General features: G+C 39.5%; 1 protein-coding gene across 1 annotated transcript in view; it reads right to left on the reverse strand.

Annotated features, from left to right (window-relative positions):
• Atad5 (ATPase family AAA domain containing 5) overlaps positions 1-19,100 on the reverse strand; it is a 54,044-nt gene that overhangs the window by 28,113 nt on the left and 6,831 nt on the right. Inside the window, exons 2-10 of the mRNA XM_085695487.2 lie at positions 16,831-18,719; positions 14,990-15,098; positions 13,471-13,632; positions 11,303-11,426; positions 8,832-8,913; positions 5,519-5,703; positions 3,117-3,271; positions 1,823-1,982; positions 1,064-1,249 (exon numbers count right to left, since the gene is read on the reverse strand). Coding sequence (XP_085551613.2) covers positions 1,064-1,249; positions 1,823-1,982; positions 3,117-3,271; positions 5,519-5,703; positions 8,832-8,913; positions 11,303-11,426; positions 13,471-13,632; positions 14,990-15,098; positions 16,831-18,719 — 3,052 coding nt within the window. The remainder of the gene's footprint in view (positions 1-1,063; positions 1,250-1,822; positions 1,983-3,116; positions 3,272-5,518; positions 5,704-8,831; positions 8,914-11,302; positions 11,427-13,470; positions 13,633-14,989; positions 15,099-16,830; positions 18,720-19,100) is intronic.

The following is a 19,100-nucleotide window of genomic DNA, read 5'->3' on the forward strand; positions in this document are numbered from 1 at the left end:
ACAAAACAAATAAAAAAAATTAAGAAACAAAAAATAACAACAACAACAACAAAAAATCAACTCAATAGAATATTTTGCACAAGATGTATGGACGTGTGTGTGTGTATATACATATATGCTGAACAGGAATGTGTATAAAGGCAAAATATACTGAAAAACAATATGAATAGTATGATTATGGGCTTTGTTTCCCTCCCTCCCTCCCTCCCTTCATTTCCTTCTATAGATCTGGGGATTGACCTACCACGGTGCCATAGCCTCAGAAACAGTTCCCATTATGTTTCTCAGGCTGGCCTTCAACTCAACGCTATAGCACAGGTAAAACTTTAAACTTGTAATCCTTCTGACTCGGTTCCTAAATACCTTGGATCACAGGCCTGCATCACCAGTCCTGGCTGATCTCTGGCTTAAAAAAACAGACCCTAAGTAGAAGGAAAGTGTGGTGGATGCCAACAATCCTAATACTCATGAGTTCAAGGCCAGTCAGGGATACACAGCAGGACCTTCTGTATAAAAACAAAAAAGCATGTATATTTATATAGGAACTGAAACCATAAATTAAACACCAAGATGTTAATATGCTTCTGTGTCAGCTAACAGTGTTTGAGAGGCTGAGACAGAAGAGTAAGTTCAAGGCCAACAGAAGGTGTTTACATTGTTTAAAAATGGTGAGAATGGTAAGGGAGAATGACAGGTTACAGGTTCACAGTGTGGCTCAGTAGATACAATATTTGCCTAGCATGCACTAAAGCCTGGGTTCGATCCCCAGAAATATGCCTAAAAATGGCATGCTTACAATCCTGACACTTGGTAGTTTGAGGCAGGAAGCTTAAGGTAATCTTTGTTTGAAATTAGCCTGTCTCAAAATGGGGTGGGCACTGAGAGGCTAAAAATCAGGTGTTCAAAGACGAGGGGGGAAAAACCCAATTTGCCAGGAGAGTATTTCTGCTACTACTGACTCTGTCATCATCTACTATCAGAATATCATTATCTACTATTTCTGTCTTGACTTTACATGTTCTTAAAGCAATTCACTTCTTCCCTGAGATATTTAGAAATATACCTTTGGAAGAATCTAGATTTATCCCAGAAGAGCTGATCCTTTTGTCAAGATCTTCTGACTTCTGTATCTTTTCTGGGCTCAATAAATATTCATTTGGTTTCTTTCTTTTTGACTTTTGATTTCCTGTTTCCACACATTTCCTTTTGCTTTCTTTTTGAGTGACATGAAGCTGTAGTTGTAGACTTGCTATTTTGGGAATTAAGAGAAATAGACGTGCTTACTAATCAACAAAAACAATTTTCAATACCCAATAATCTTCCTATTACTTACAAATATCCTATAGTCTTACAACATTAAGCTGAAAACCTTAATTAATATTTAGACTGCCTTCTGTAAGAGATGCATAAGTTATAATGACCTCATTTAAGGCTTCATTAATGAGTGATTAGCATTTTAGCATAACTAGATCTGCCAGGGTTGGGATCTCTGGAAGTTAGCAGAAGCAAACACTACACTGCACGCCTAATCAATATCCCTTGCTACAGTTGTCTGTGCTAACCACTTCTAAGCATCAAAGGCTGGGTCTTCATCTTTTCAAAACTCAAATGTAAGCCAGATAGTAGTGGTGCAGGTCTTTAATCCCAAGTTTCAGGAGGCAAAGGCAGGCTGACCTCTCTAAATTCAAGACCAGCCTGGTCCAAAGTGGGCTCCAGTACAGCCAAAGCTACATAGAATAACTGTCTTAACAAAATAAAACAAACAAACAAAAAAAGAGACAAAACTCAAATGTAGACATAAAAGACAATGATTATCACTAACCTTGTTTACCATGACCCTCAGAAAGTACCTGGTGCTCAATTCGTTTTTTTAGAAGCAAGGGAAAATATTTTCCTAAAGAAAATTCAGGATTTGACCACTTTATTTCCTCCAGCAAAAGATTTCTTACTTCTTTAGTAAAATCGTTCCTTGTCCTCATCGACTGCAATGAAGAACAAGATGAACAATAACAAGCCCATATCATCTATGACCTTAGCCACAACACTACCAAAAGCTTCCTGCCTAGAACCTAATATTCTGTTAAAGTTGCCTTTTACTCTATTTTTTTTTAAAAGTAGTATCTTGCCAGGCATGGTGGTATACACCTTTAATCCCAGAGGCAGGAGAATCTCTGTGAGTCTGAGGTCAGCTTGGTCTACATAGTGAGCTCCATTCCAGACAATGCAACAATGAAGTTGAAACACTTTCTCAAAATCAAATAAAAATAAAGACAAGATTTCAGTATAGCCCAGACTGGCCTTAAATTCATCATCTTCATGCCTTAGCCTTCCAATGCTTGATTTATACTCATGTATCCATATGCCTGGCTCTATTATTAATTATTCTGATGGTTTTTTTTTTCTTTTTCTTCGAGACAGAATTTTTATGTGTAGCCCTGGCTGTCCTGTAACTCACTCTGTAGACTAGGTTGACCTCGAACTCAGAGATCAGCCTGCCTCTGTCTTCCTAAGTGCTGGGATTAAATGCATGTGCTAATATCGCCCAACAATTATTCTGATGCCTTTTTTAAAGCTTTGTGAGGGGCCAGAGAGATGCCTCAGTGGTTAGGGACACTCTGCTGTTCTTTCAGAGGACCTGGCTTCAGTTCCTAGCACCAGCATTAGGTAACTCACAACCGCCTGTTAACTCCAGTTCTAGGGCATGCCATGCCCTCTTCTGGTCTCTGAGAGCAGCTGTACACACATGGTATGCATACATGCCCTCAGGAACACATAAACATAAAATTAAGTATATACATATATGTATTTTTAAAGCTCTATGACTCCTTAAAGAGAATATGTATTTCTCTTTTTCTGAGACAGGGTTTCTCTGCATAGGCTTGGCTATTCTGGAACTAGCTCTGTTAGATTAAACTGGGTTCGAACTCAGAAATCCTCTTGCCTCTGCCTTGAGTGCTGAGACTAAAGGTGTGAGCCATCACTGCCTGGCTGAGAATATGTATTTCAACTCGATTTATTTTTTAAAGTAGAGCCCCTAGGCTAAACAGCTGAGTATTTTCTTCTGAAAGCCGGGAAAGAATAACCCATGGAATCACGGATAGTTACTCTGAACTTACCACAACAGCTGAATTACTTCTTGGATTTGAATTCAATGTTGAAAATTCACCAAGAGCAACAACACATTTTGAGAGATCTGTTACTTTAGTATTCAGTTCTTTAAATTCAGTTAACATAGGACATGATGGTGGCTTCAAATGCCATAACCAATACCCTAAAAAACATAGAAATATCCTAATTTATACACTGTTTATTTATGGACTATCAAGCATGCAAACATGAAAAGGCCTGACAAATCTCATATATGAGACTATGAATATAATTCCCAGCAAAAACCAATTAACAAAAGCAAAACGCCAGCAAGCAAACAAACCAAAGTAGCTACATAGTTCTAACAAAATATCAAATACTCAAGTGAATACAGAGTAAACGAAGTGCACAGCTCAGCCATGCCATGGTACGCTCCTACAATTCTAACACTTGAGAGGCTGACACAGGGCTCAGAGCACAAGACTTCAATAGCTTCATAGCAAAACCGCCACCAAAAAAACAATTAATAAAAATTACCTCATCTTCTCTTTAATTTGTCAAAAATGAGCAAATACCAGCAAGCTTATTTCTTTTTAAATCAATGTTAATATGTAGGTTAAAAAACTAAGGCACTGGGCTGGAGAGATGGCTCAGAGGTTGAGAACATTGCCTGCTCTTCCAAAGGTTCTGAGTTCAGTTCCCAGCAACCACGTGGTGGCTCACACCATCTGTAGTGAGGTCTGGTGCCCTCTTCTTGCCTTTAGGTATACATGAAGACAGAATATTGTATACATAATAAATAAATATTAAAAAAAAACCAAGGTACTATTTAGCATTCTGATTTGGAGTCTTAGGTTTTAATTTTTGTTTGTTTGTTGTTAATCCTGCTTGTTTTCAGACAGAGCCTCACTATGGAGTCCAGGCTGGTACTAACCTGCTATGTACCCGACAGGCTATGAACTACAGATTGTCAGACCCAGCCTCACAGGAAGCCCAAGTTTAAACATTAAAACAGTATTCATTCAAGGTCCCTTACAGAAGGAACGCAAGGATGACATAAGGGATAAAATAAAAATCCCTTTGCCTTCTTTGCTCTGCATGGGAGCATAATCAGTAAATGATTCCAGGGACTAAGGAAAAAAGGAAAAATATACTTGTAGTCACTAAAATCACCATAAAAATGCCATAAAATCAGAAAGCCTACCCTATGTTCTTCTTTTTAAAAATTTTTATTTATTGCTGGGTGGTGGTGAGGCACACCTTTAATAATCCCAGGACTCGGGCAGCAGATCTCTATGAGGTCGAGGCCGCCTAGTCTAAGAGTGAGTTCTGAGAAAGTCAGGCTACATGGAGAAACCCTGTCTCAAAAAATAAAATACAAACAAAAATTTATTTTTTTTAAAAAAAGTATTTCTTATTTTTTTTTAAAGACAGATCTCATAATGTAGCTCTAGTTGGCCTGGAACATGCTATATAGAGAGGCTAGCTTTAAACTCAGAGTTTCTCCTGTTTCTTCCTCCTAAATGCTGGGATTATTTATTTGTATGAGTGTGCCTGTTTATACGTATGTGTAGTACACGTGTACAGGTGCTCACTGAGGACAGAGCAGTGTTTTCCTTCCTGAATGCAATAAGCCCTATCCACTTTAGCTGGAGTTACAGGTGGATTTGAGCCTCCATGTGGGTGCTGGGACTCGGACCCAGATCCTCTGCAAAGAGCAATACATGTTCTTAACCACTGAGTCAATATGTGTTCCTAACCACTGAGTCATTCCTCCAACTCATTGGCCCCAAACTCTTAATACTCCTGTTGTCAACCTCTAAGTGTTAGGATAACAGGTGTGTGCCACTATCCTTAAGATTTAGCCTCACTTTTACCTTTTGTGGTGCTAAGGATCAAACCCCTGACTCCCATATGCAGGCAGGTATCAACCAGGGACATCCACTGGTCCCTTTTTTTGTTTTGTTTTGTTTTTTGAGACAGGTTTCTCTGTGTAGCTCTGGCTGTCCTAGAACTCACTTTGTAAACCAGGCTGGCCTCTAACTCACAGAGATCCTGCCTCTGGCTCCCAAGTGCTGGGATTATATGTGTGCACCATCACCACCCAGTCAGCCCCCCACTTTTTTTTTTTAACAACTCCTTACATAGTATCAGATTAATTGTCACAGGGTAAGAATAAATACTTAGCAGGTATGGGCTCATGTCTACAATCCCAACACTCAGAAGGCTAAAGCAGAAGTACTGCGAAATTTCAGGCCCAGGATATATAAATTCAAGGCCAGACTGGGCTATAAAACAAGACCCTGGCTCAAAAATAATTTGAGGTCAGCCTGGTCTCTGTAGTTAGTCCCAGGCCAGTCAAGCTACAGAGAGAGACCCTGTCTAAACAAACAAACAAAAACATAAACACACACACAATAAACATACTTACCATCATCCTTCTGTTGCACATGAACAACCCTCTGGAAACTGGTACTTGCGGCATTGTATGCATCTAGTGCAGCAGCTTTCTTTGCAATCTGTCGTTTCAGTAAATCCGGCAAACCACTCATCAGAAAATCACGCTTTGCTTTAAATTGTGTATCACAATCCTGAGTTTGTTCTGATGAATCTTGACTTTGAAGAAAATTTGAAAGAATAAAAGCAAAAGTTAGAAGCATCTAAAGGAATAAATGGACAACCTAAGTTCAATTTTCAAGGACCCACAACATGGAGAGAATCAACTCCCACAAATTGTTTTCGGATCTCAACATGCATGTTATGGTACATGTGTTTATACAATGTTAGTAAATAAATAGATGTAATTGTAATAAAAAAAATTTTCTTAAATAGCCAGGTGTAGTGATGCATGCCTTGAATCTCAGCTGTCAGGAGGCCAAGGCAGGTGGATCAAGTCTACATAGTAGGTTCCAGGACAGTCAGAGCTACACACTGAGACCCGGTCTCAAAATAAATAAATAAAGTAAAATAAACTATTTAGGGCCAGTGCAAGGCTCAGCAGGTAAAGATATTTGCTACCAAGAGTGATGAACTGAATTCAATCCCCAGTTCCAACATGGTAGTAGTGAAAAACCAAATCTCTGCCCTACACACATATACCACACACACAAATGAGTAAATAAATAAATGCAAAAAAATTTAAAGAACAATTATTCTCTAGAAAATTATCTAGAAGGGCTGGAGAGGTGGCTCAGAGGTTAATAGTGCTGGTTGCTCTCTGGAGATCCTGAGTTCAATTCCCAGCAACCACATGGTGGCCCACAATCATCTGTAATGATATCTAGTGCCCTCTTCTGATCTGCAGGCAGACATTGTATACATAATAAGTAAATAAATCTTGAAAAAAAGAGGGGGGGGCTGGAGAGATGGCTCAGAGGTTAAGAGGACTGCTCTTCCAGAGGTCCTGAGTTCAATTCCCAGCAACCACATAGTGGCTCACAACCATCTGTAATGAGGTCTGATGCCCTCTTCTGGCCTGCAGGCATACAGACAGAATATTGTATACATAATAAATAAATAAATATTTTTTTAAAAAAAGAAAATTAGGGGCTGGAGAGATGGCTCAGTGGTTAAGAGCACTGGCTGCTCTTCCAAAGGTCCTGAGTTCAATTCCCAGCAACCACATGGTGGCTCACAACCATCTGTAATGAGGTCTGGTGCCCTCTTCTGGCCTGTAGACATACACGCAGAAAGAATATTGTATATATAATAATAAATAAATAAATAAATTTAAAGAAAATTAACTAGAAAATAAACATTTTAAAATTTTATCTTCAAGCTAGTGAGATGGCTCACTGTAAAAGCATTTGCCACACCAGTCTGACTACCTGAGTTCCATCCTTGGAACCCACATAGAGGAAAAAATCAACTCACAAGTTCCTCTGACCCTTCACACCCACGCCAAAATATGAATGTACCAACACAGTCAGGCATGCATACATACAAAATACACACATACAAAATTAAGTCTAAAAAAAAATTCAAAATTAAACATACCAAAAAAATTAGCGGGTAAAATTCTCTTTTGCTTATCTACTCATGTTATAAAATTAAATAAGACAAATATGTATACATTTAAAAAAACTGTCTTAAAAGACACCCACCAAAATGCTAACTGGGATTCTCATCAGGTGGGAGTTCTCTTCCTTGTCCTTGTTTGGTGTAGGGATAGAAAGCAAACTCAGGGCTGTACTATGATGCAGGCACTCTACTTGTGAACTACACCCCCAGCACGAGGGTTGCTGTTGTTGTTAAATAAGCATTTATATTGTAATCAGAAAAACTTAGCCTTCTGTGGAATATTATTTTAACTGGGCAAAGACATGTTACATTTGTTTATGCTGCGGAATATACTTTCACTGTGTAAAGGTGTTTTACTATTGTTTTTGCTGCATTTGTTTAATTATGTAAAGATGTGTTGCATTTGTTTCACTGACCTGTCTAACTAAGGCACCTGATTGGTCTAATAGAAGTTGAACAGCCAATAGCTAGGAAAGAGAAAGGATACACAGGGCTGGCAGGCAGAGAGAATGAATAGGAGAAGAAATCTAGGCTGGAGAGGGAAGAAAACAAGAAAGAAAACACAGAGAAAGAGAAGGACACACCTGGGCAAGAAGTCAGACACGGGAAGCAATGAAAGTGAGATATACAGAAAGAAAGAAAAGCTCCGTGCATGTTAGACAAAGTACTCTACCAACATGTATCTGGCTCTTTATTCAGTCATAAGACTCATCTAGAAGGCACACTGAAGTTGCACAACCCAAATCTGTTTACCCATATATTCATGCCTAAACCCTTCATGTATTTGTATCAGTTTTAGCGAATTCTTTAGTATGGCACCTATCTCTCCAGTTACTCTCCCATCCTCTCCTGCTCTGGAACTCAAGTCCCTCTAGAGCATCCTTCCTTCCCATCACTGGTGCTGAGCACATTCCTTACAGCCTCCAGTACTCTGCACTCATATACTCTGCACTCATAGTTCCCTCTGGCTAGAACACTAAAGCTGCTGCTTTTCCTTCAGAGGTCAGGTATCATTTTGTCAGGGAAATGACCAAACATCACTTTAATATAAACTAATAAAATTTTGTGCCTTCCTTAACACAATTTCAGTTTTTCATTTGTTCAGCCAGTTAATGTTTAATTATAGACTGTATTCCCCCTGGAGACTATATAGCCTCGTGAGGACAGGCACTGTGTTTTCCTTAACACTCCTGGTGCCTAGTAAATTGTAGACATTATATTAAATAAAGGTCATGAACAAAGTTTGATAGTTTAGGCTGTTCTTTTCTTTTTAATGATTCTGCTACTTTATGTGTAATATCCCCAAAGCCTTTACAAAAATCTAAGACCTTCACCAGTAGTGCAAGCATTATCAATATGTTTTAAAATTTCATCAGAGGGCTAGGAAGAGAACTCAGGTGGGTCAAGCATTTGCCATGAAAGTGTGTAGATTGGAGTTCGATGCTCAGTACCCACCTAGAAGGTGGGTGATGGGTGACAGAAGAAGATTCCTGTTTCCTGTCTCTGATCTCCATTTACACAAACATGAACAATTATACACAAGTACATAAATACACAAATGAGCACAGATACTCACGAATATGCTATATAAACATACCACATATATATGCACATGCAAAATAAAAATATTTCAAATGGTCACTGACATCTAATTAAAGTAAACAAATAAATACACATTGTATTCCATAAAATATTAAATGTTTATATATCTGTATTGGACTGACCTGCTGTCATCCAAATCAAGGACAGGAATGGCTGATCGTTTAGTCTTTTTGGCAAGAAATAAAGGAGCAATTTTCATTTTTCCTTAGAAAAATCAATACTTGGGTTAGTATTACATGTTTAGCATCTCCACGTACCTTCAGTTATCTTTAAAAATTTTTAGAAACCTTACTTTTTATTTATTAGAATGCTATTTAATAATGTTTCATCCACTTGGTAATACTGGAGTCCCCTGGGCAACTTTCATTTTTAACTGCAGAATTCCATAATACACATCTTAAAGTTTTGCTCAGTACGTCTAGGAAAATGCCCAAACATTTTAAATGACTTTTTTATCTTTATTTTATGTACATTTGGTATGAAGGTGTCAGATTCCCTGGAACTGGAGTTACAAATGGTTGTGAGGTGCCATGCAGGTACTGGGAATTGAACCCACGGCCTCTGGGAGAGCAGCCAGTGCTCTTAACTGCTGAGCCATCTCTCCAGCCCCATTTTAAATGTTTTGATGTTAAATATTAACAAGCAAGCCTGGCAGTGGCTGTGCACGCCTTTAACCCCAGCACTTGGGAAGCAGAGACAGATAGATCTCTGTGAGTTTGAAGCCAGCCTGGTCTAAAGACCTAGTGGCGGGACAGGCTTCAAAAGCTACAGAGAAACCCTGTCTCGAAAAACAGAAAACAAACAAATAAAAAAAAAAACAAATATAGCAGGGGCTGGGGAAAGAGCTTAGATTTAAGAACACACAGAGTTCTTCAAGAAGACCTGAGTTGGGTAACCAACACCCTACAGTGGAAGGCTCACAAATTTCTCCAATTCCAGCTCCAGGGAAAGAGGTTCTCTTTGGGTCTCTTTGTCACCACATCCAAGTAGCACACAGACACAAACACACATGATAAAAATAAAAATAAAGTTAGACAAGGTCAGGCACACCTTTAACCCCAGTTCCTAAAAGGCAGAAGCAGGTCGATTTCTAAGTTCAAGACTAGCCTGGTCTACATAGTGAGTTCCGGACCAGGCAGGATTGTGCAGTGAGACCCTGTCTCAAAAAATAGCTGGGACTAGAGAGATGGTTCAGTGGTTAGGAACACTGGCTGAAGGCTGTAGAGATGGCTCAGAGGTTAAGAGCATTTACTGCTCTTCCAAAGGTCCTGAGTTCAATTCCCAGCAACCACATGGTGGCTCACAACCATCTGTGATGAGATCTAATGCCCTCTTCTGGCATGCAGGCATACATGGAGGCAGAATGTTATATACATAATAATAAATCTCTAAAACAAAACAAAACAAACAAACAAACAAAAACCACTGGCTGCTCTTCCAGAGGTCCTGAGTTCAATTCCCAGTCACAGCCATCTATAAAAGGATCTGATGCCCATTTCTGGCATGCAGTTGTACAAGCACTCATATACATACAACACATAAATAAATCTTTAAAAATAAATAAGCCGGGCAGTAGTGGCGCACGCCTTTAATCCCAGCACTTGGAAGACAGAGGCAGGTGGATATCTGAGTTCCAGGCTAGCCTGGTCTACAGAGTTAGTTCTAGGACAGCCAAGGCTACAGAGAGCAACCCTGCCTCAAAATAAATAAATAAATACCAATATTAATAATAGTAATAAGGAATGGTTTTTTGGTTTAGTTTGCTTTGGATTTTTTGAGACAGGGTCTCTCTGTTATCCTGGAACTCGCTGTGTAGACCAGGCTGTTCGGGAACTCAGAGATCTGCCTACGGAGTACTGGTATTAAAAGCATGTGCCACCACACCTAACTATAAGGAAATGTTTTAATGAACTCAGAAAAAAAATTGTAGTCAAGTTTGGCAGCTGCTAAGTATATATACAGAAATACAATAATTTAAAATATGTCCCAAAACAGTTTTTAAAAAATATGATGCTCACTGGGCAGTGGTGGCGCACACCTGTAATCCCAGCACTCGGGAGACAGAGGCAGGTGGATCTTTGTGAGTTCGAGGCCTGCCTGGTCTACAAGAGCTAGTTCCAGGACAGGCTCCAAAGCTACAGAGAAACCCTGTCTCAGGAAAAAAAAAATGACGCTCAATTTTTCTTTGAAAAACTTACTCAAAACGGAAATAATTAGGCAGGTAAGGTGGCACACACTATAATCCCAGCACTTAAAGGTGGACACAGGAAGATGAGTTCAATGTTGGCCTCTAGACTAGTTCAATAACTAGTTCAATAGACTAGTTCAATAACTAGTCTAGAGATAAGAAATCCTGACCCACAAAACAAAACAAAGCCAGGCATGATGGTACATGCCTTAAATCCCACCATTTCACAGGCAGATCTCTGCAGGCAGGGATACATAGTGAGAACATGTTTCAAAGGAAAGAAAACAAACAAAACACCTAAATTTTCTATTTTATGGGACAAGACAGTATCTTTGCACCAGAAATTTCAAAATTAATTGCCCCCAAACATTCTACTATTCATCAAACAGTATTAAATCCAATTACCAGGAACATTTTTAGAAGGCTTGTTAACTTTTTTTCCTAGTACATCATTCAAATTCTTAAGTTTCTTCTGATTTTTCTCTGGTTGTTTTATAGTTGGACTTGAATCTATTAGTATTACAGAGTCCTAAGACAAAACAAGGAAGAAAAAAGAAACACTTTAATACATTATTTTCCCTTTTCCATGGAGATTCCAATAAGCCATGAATCCCTAAGCCTCAGACGGTTCTGAGCTTGGTTGTTTTCACACACATATCTGATAACACACCCTGCAACCACAACTTTCATAGATTGAGGTGTGACAGTGAAGCTGAAAGAATTTCCTTTTTCTTCATAATTTCACAGATAAAAGATTCTTTCTTACTATAGATGTTTGCAATGTTAGCATATATGTTTCTTTCTCTGTCTTTCTTACTTTCTTTGAATGGGTCATCTCACAGTATATCCCTGGTTGTCCTGGAAATTGCTCAGCAGACCAGGCTAAACTCAAACTCGCCTCTGTCTGGAGTGAGTACTCTGGTTAAAGGCATGCACTACCATGCCCAGTTTCTTTACTTACTAACTGAAGGATTTTCACCTTTTCCAGTACTTTGTACCCAGATTGCCAGCATTACTATTCTTACACTATGGAGCCACTATCAAGCAAAATAAGAATGCTTGAACACAAGCACTGTTAATACTACCTCGGTTGATCAGATAACTGAAGTAGCTACTAAATAACTAATGGGTAGATAGCATATAAAGCATGGATACACTGGATAAAGGGTAATTGATAAAGAAGGCTGGGGTTGTAGCTCAGTTGGTAGTGGTCTCCCATATTATATAATACAATGTTTTATGAACTGTCCAGAATAGAAAGTCTACAGAAATAGAAAGAGGATAAAGTAGTTGTCACATGGAACAGTAAAGGGGAATGGTGTCTTCTTTGGAGGTAACAAAAATAATCTAAACTGGCATAGCGGCACATACAATACCAGCTGAACCAAAAGGATGGTGAATTTGAGGGACCTTGGGCTACATAATAAGATCCTATTTTGCTGGGTGGTGGTGGCGCAGAGGCAGGCAGATCTCTGTAAGTTTGAGGCCAATCTACAGAGCAAGTGCCAGGACACCCAAAGCTACACAGAGAAACCTGTTTTGAAAAACTATAAAAAAGATCCTGTTTCTAAAAACGAAAAATTTGCTGGGTGGTGGTGGCGCATGCCTTTAATCCCAGCACTTGGAAGGCAGAGGCAGGCGGATCTCTACAAAGTTAGTTCCAGGACACCCAGGGATGTTACACAGAGAAACCCTGCCTAGAGAAAGTCAAAACCAAGGGCTAGAGAGATGGCTCAGAGGTTAAGAGCACTGCCTGCTCTTCCAAAGGTCCTGAATTCAATTCCCAGCAACCACATGGTGGCTTACAGCCATCTGTAATGAGATCTGGTGCCCTCTTATGACATGCAGGCAGAGTACTGAGAATACTGTATGCATAACAAATAAATCTTTAAAAAAAAAAGTCAAAACAAAAACAAAAAAAATCCAGAAAATTTTCTAAAATTGATTATAATAGAAGCACAACTCTGAATATATTCAAAGACACTAAACTGCAAATGTTCCTTTTTTTTTGAGACATGGTCTCACATAGGTCAGGCTGCCTTCCAACTTATCGCATAGTCTGAGGATGAGGATCACCCCCAAACTTCTGATTCCTCTATTTTATCTCCATAGTGCTACAATTCCAGGTATGCACCATAACATTTTCAGTTTTGAACTGTACACTTAAATGGACAACTATACCTCATGTAAATTATATCTCAATAAAACTGTTTTTAAAAATAGGAGGTAGTGGCTTTTAGCAGGATAGTAAAGTTGAGTAGCGAATCCTCAGGTAGAAGACAGTAGTTGGAATGTGAATTTCAAAGTGTAAATAAGCAGTAAGAGCTGAGCTCTCTGGGGAGAAGTGAAATTCAGTGACTGTGGTAAAGAACTGCTTGAGGAATGGGGAGAATTGTACAGGACACCATGAGAGACCTGAAACTGGACTATATCCTGTAAGCCAAAGGCTTTTAAAGCGGAACGTCCACCACATCCAGGCTATTGAATGTGACCTTACACCTCTGTAAAGGGCTCCTTCTCCCACTCCTAAAACAAAACAATAACGACTATATCACAGACATTGGAATACTTACATCTGTCTCTGGTGACTTCTCCCTTTCAGGAGGTGCCTGGTGCCTGGAGGACCGCCTCAAGGGCACCACTGTTTCCTCAGCCTTTGATCCGATGACTCGGAAAGCTTTGGCTTTTTCAATCAGTTGTTTTGCTTTGGATACATTTTTTGAAGTACTGCTTGCCTAGGCAAAAATTTAGAATATTGAGATCACAGAAAGAATTTCATATTTGATAACAGAAAAAAACAGAAATATATAATAGAAAAAATTTATTTACATCACAATAACCAACCAAGAGTCAGACAATGGTGGCACACGCCTTTAATCCTAGCACTTGGAAGGCAGAAGCAGGCAGATCTCTGTAAGTTTGAGGCCAGCCTGGTCTATAGAGAGAGTTCCCGGACAGCCAACGCTACATGAAGAAACCCTGTCTTGTAAAACCAAAAATAAAACGGAACAGAACTGGGGGCTAGGTGTGGTGACGCACACCTATAATCCCAGCTCTTAGGAGACAGATGCAGGTGGATGTAGATTTCTGTGAATTTGAAACCAGACTGGTCTATACCGGGAGACCCTGTTTCATAAAAGGGGTTAAGAACACATATGGAGGGGTTAGAGAGATGGTTCAGTAGATAAAAGCACAGGTTTCTCAGCAGTTAAGAACACTATCTACTCTCCAAGAGACCAGGGCTCAATTCCCAGCACCCATGTTGCTCACAACCATCCGTAAGTCTGGTTCCAGGGGATCTGAAGTTTCTTCAGGTACTGCACATATGTGGTGCAGACACACAAGCAGGCAAACACCCATACACAGAAAATAAAAATAAAAGAAACTGGCTGGGCGGTGGTGGCGCACGCCTTTAATCCCAGCACTCGGGAGGCAGAGGCAGGCGGATCTCTGTGAGTTCGAGGCCAGCCTGGTCTACAAGAGCTAGTTCCAGGACAGGCACCAAAAACTACAGAGAAACCCTGTCTCAAAAATCAAAAATAAATAAATAAATTAATTAAATAAAAGAAAAGAAAAGAAATTAAAAAAAAAACCACATAGGGAGACTGAGGCAAGTCAATCACATATTCAATGCCTGCCTGTTTCCCTATGATAAGAGGTCAAGGCCAGCTAAACAACTTATGAAGACTATGTCTCAAAATAAAGAAGCAAAAAGACTACAGAGGATAAAGTTCAGGGGTAAAACACTTAACCTAGGATGCCTTACACATCTCAGCACTGTTCCCTTGATTCCCCAAACAGACCAAGTTAATACAATCATACAATCCCATAGTATACACTATTGGTGTGTGTGTGTGTGTGTGTGTGTGTGTGTGTGTGTGTGTGTGTATCATTAGACTCAGGTCAGCAGGCTTCAGCCCACAGTGAGATTTTAACATCTTTATGAACTAGCAAGAAGAACAGGGAATAAATGGCATAGGTTGTAGTTAATGACTTATAACAAGAGGAACCATTTTTGGAAGGACTTCTAGTAAATAGTGCTGGTCTTTTAAGGAAACAGTATCACCTCCAGGATTCCAGTACTTTTATTACCTTTCTCTTCTGAGAAGTGAGATCTCCCTCAGTTGTTTCAGATTTCTTAGATATTTTCTTGGACTTTTTCTTAGATTTTTTGGGAGTACTAATTCTAGTGAATTTCATTCTGAAACAAAAGATAAATATTTTCATAACAATGTACAAAAATGTTAAATATAAATACTAGTCATAATTCCAACTTAAAAAGAAAAACCAGCCGGACAGTGGTGGCACATGCCTTTAATCCCAGCACTCGGGAAGCTGAGGCAGAACTCTCTGTGAATTCAAGGCGAGCCTTATTCACAGAGCTAGTTCCAGGACAGCTAGGGCTACTAGGGCTACACAGAAAAACCCTGACTGAAAAAAAAAACAAAACAAAAAACAAAACAAAACAAAAAAAGAAAAAAACAATTATCATCAGTTTGATTGGACAGTAAGTCACAGTTTTTTATTTATTTCTGGTGCTGAGGATGGAACTATGTACATACTGAGTAACCATTCTACTACTGTGCTACATTGCCAGCCAATTATTACTTAATCAATTATTAATTGATTAATACTTATCAATTATTACTTCATTTGATAAGCTTAGCGGGAGGTGGTAGTGCATGCCTTTAATCCCAGCACTCGGGAAGCACAAGCAGGAGGATCTCTGTGAGTTCCAGACCAGTCTTGTCTATAGACTAAGTTCCAGGATAGCCAGGGCTTTTACACACAGAAACTTTGTCTCAAAAAAGAAGGGAAGAAAATAATAAGCCTAATCAAAACATTTTCAGGACACCTCCCTGCTGTGGAGAGCTTATTTTTCGATAAAATCTTGCTTGCTTGCAAAAAAAATAAAAACAATAAGCATTGCCAGGCAGTGGTGGCACACACCTTCAATCCCAGAACTTGAGAAGCAGAGGCAGGTGGATCTCTCAGTGTGAAGTCAGCCTGGTCTACAGAGTGAGTTTTAGGACAGCCAATGCTACAAAGAGAAACCCTGTCTTGAAAAAAACCAAAGGAAAAAAAAAGTTTAAAACTCATCTGAGCTGGGCAGTGGTGGCGCATGACTTTAACCTCAGAACACAGGAGGTAGAGGCAGGCAGATTTCTGTGAGTTTGAGGCCAGCCTGGTCTACAAGAGCTAGTTCCAGGACAAGTGCCAAAGCTACAGCAAAATCCTGTCTCGAAAAACAACAACAACAAAACTCATCTGAAATGTTTCTGTAACTCCTCTGAAACAGACTTTAAATTAGCTGTATTAGCCACGTGTGGTGGCACACACCAGCAATCCCAGCACTTGGAAGAGGATTATGAGTCCTAGACTAACTTTGTATATAGCAGGAACATGTCTGAATAAAGAATTAATAAACCTATGTGCAGTGGCTCACACTAGAAATCCCAGCACTCAGGAAGCTGGGGCAGGAGAATTGCCACAAGTCTGAAAGCATTCTAGGCTACATACTGATTTCCAGGACAGCCTGGGGTTCTTGAATAAGACCCTATCTCAAAACAAACAAAACAAAAGCCAGATTTGGTGGCATAGGTCTGTCATCCCAGTTACTTGGGAGAGTACAGAAAAGGAGAACACGTCTAAGGCCTGGCTAAATATCAAAACCAGCCTGGGCAACCCAGGAGACCTCATATCAAAATGAAAATAGGACAGGGCTGTAGCTCAGTGGTAGACCACTCACCTAACCTATGAGATTCCATCCTCAGGGTTCTATACACATTAAAAACAACAACAACAACAAAAACCCTATGTATAAATAATCTATTCTAAAAAACAAATGAACTCTACAATGCTTGAAGAGTTTTCCTTCTCAATTAATAATACATGTAGAATGTTCCAAATTGAGAAGAAAAACAAAACTTTACCTAATGGGGCTCTCCGAATCAGAGGGTATTGTTATTAATTCTGCTGTGTACAAGCTGTGCTTTTCTGATATGTTGGCTGCTTTTGGAGTGGAAGCCTTCACTGGATGAGTGTCCTGGCCATCCTCAGACTCAGTATCTCTAAGGGTGACTACGGTAGGCGTGCTGCTACCTCTTATAGAGCTCCTGGTTCGTTTGGGTGTGGAAACGTTCAGCAGCCTGTTTTCAGGCTCAGCTTCGGAATGTATAACCATATCCTGGATTGATGTGCTGGGTTTTCTTGATTTATTTCTGTCACCCTGAGACATTTTTAGAGAGTCATGTGCTGTATCCTCACAAACAAGACTTTCACTATTAAATAATAAATTGCTTTTGAAAACTTCTGACTTCTGTCTTAAACTCCTTCGAAGGCTATTTTGCTTTTGTTTATCTTTTGAGGAAAAGGATGTTTCTTCCTTTTGCATGCTTTCTTCACTGTTTCCACCTGGAGTGGTTCTAGTGCCGACTGTTTTCTTACCCTTTTTCTTCGGTTTTTTACTTTCCTCCTTAGGAAAACTTGCTTTACCAGTGTGTGTCTGTGAACTGCCAGGATTTGAAACTATTTGGATATTAGGATTTTCTATGATTTTTTCAGAACCATTATCACCTTCTTCATTTGCAGATTTTTCATTTGGATCTTTCTGCTTCTCCAAAGGTTTTTTGAGCCCATTTTTGAGCATTTCTGGTGGTGGCTGCCTGAATGCTCTCATGAACTGCTGTCTCTCTTCCATGCTACACTTTGGTACTGAAGCCTCAGGGCTCCCGGCTTCCAGCACAGCCAGTTCTAATTGGCCCTCCTGGATCACAACATTTGATTTTCTTTTCTGAACTGTCTGTTCATTTTCTGGATCAGAGAGGCTACTCTCCAGATCAAGCTGTTTCTGTTTCAAGAAAATTTGGGCTATTTTCCCTTTCTTTTTGGGGGGAGTGGGGTGAACCTGTGCAAGAACAGTAACTGTCTTAAGGTGTACCCGTGGAGAAAATTCACAACTTTCTGATTCACCTTCAGAACTACTTTTGACTGTTTCACCAGATCCAGGAGGAACACAAGCTGGCACTGCAGAGTCAGGTATCTCTTCCACTCTAGCTGCCTTTTGGCTTTTTAAAAATTCCTCATAGGAGACTGTTATTGTACTCTTGTTTAAATCCGTTGTTTTGGTTGCACAAGCCCTGGAGTCTACATGATTTGCTGTCCTCTCGTTTTCATTGGCAAGGGAAGGTTTACTATCTTTGCCACCTTTCTTAAGCAGATTTATGTCGTCTGCCAAGGGTAAACTTTCAGACAGATCTAGTACCTTGCTGTGCTTCCTTTTTCTCAACATTTTGCCATCATTTTTTGTGGTACCTTTTTTAGGGTTGACTTTCTGGAAATTTTTTTTGGAGGTAATTGTACTTGGTTGATTTCTCCTGTCTTGAATGCTTTCTGCAAGAACCTCTACATCTTTCTTATAAAGGAAAACATCAGTACTGCTTTCTACAAAATCACTCAAACCACAGTCCTCCTTACTATCACTACTAATTCCAACCGGCGATTGAATTTTAATATCATTCAGTTGATGAGATAAATTAACTCTCTTTCCTTTCTTCTTAAATTCCGTATTTGAGAGCATTTCCAAAGGTGTCTTATGGTCTTTGCTATTGCCAACAAGCAATGAGGGAGGTGGCTTTATCGTGCACTCCGTTGTCAACTGTAGCTTCTCATTTGTGGGTGAAGTCTTTCTAAAATAATGAAGAATATTACTTGGTTTTGGTGGAGAGAAAACTTTGTCTCCAGTCTTCTCTTTTGGTGATAAATATTTGGTGATTGTTTCACAGGAAGAGCTGTCATCATCTTTTCTCCGCTTTTTGCAAGGCTAGCAATTTAAAAAAAGGAAAAACACATTTATTTCAAGTAAAATAATATAAAATATGAACTGTAAACAGATTTAACAGTTTAAATAACTGGGTAGAAAAACTACAAAAGGCTGCTTTATTTGTGTATATACATGTAAGGTATGTGTGATGTACACACATATGTGTACACAAGGATGCATGCAGAGGCTGGAGAAAGATGTCAGGTGTCCTACTCTGTCACTTTCAGCCTTATTCCCTTGAGACAGGCTTTCTTATTATTCCTGAAGCTAGGCTGGTGGTCACAGGTCCCAGCAATCCTCCTTTCTTTGCTTCCCCCTAACACTGGAGTTATAGGCCTATATGGCCATACCTGACTTGCTGAAGATTTGAACTCAGGTCAC

The sequence above is a fragment of the Myodes glareolus genome, chromosome 9 (assembly GCF_982192425.1).
Source record: "Myodes glareolus chromosome 9, mMyoGla1.1, whole genome shotgun sequence".
NCBI lineage: Eukaryota > Metazoa > Chordata > Mammalia > Rodentia > Cricetidae > Myodes > Myodes glareolus.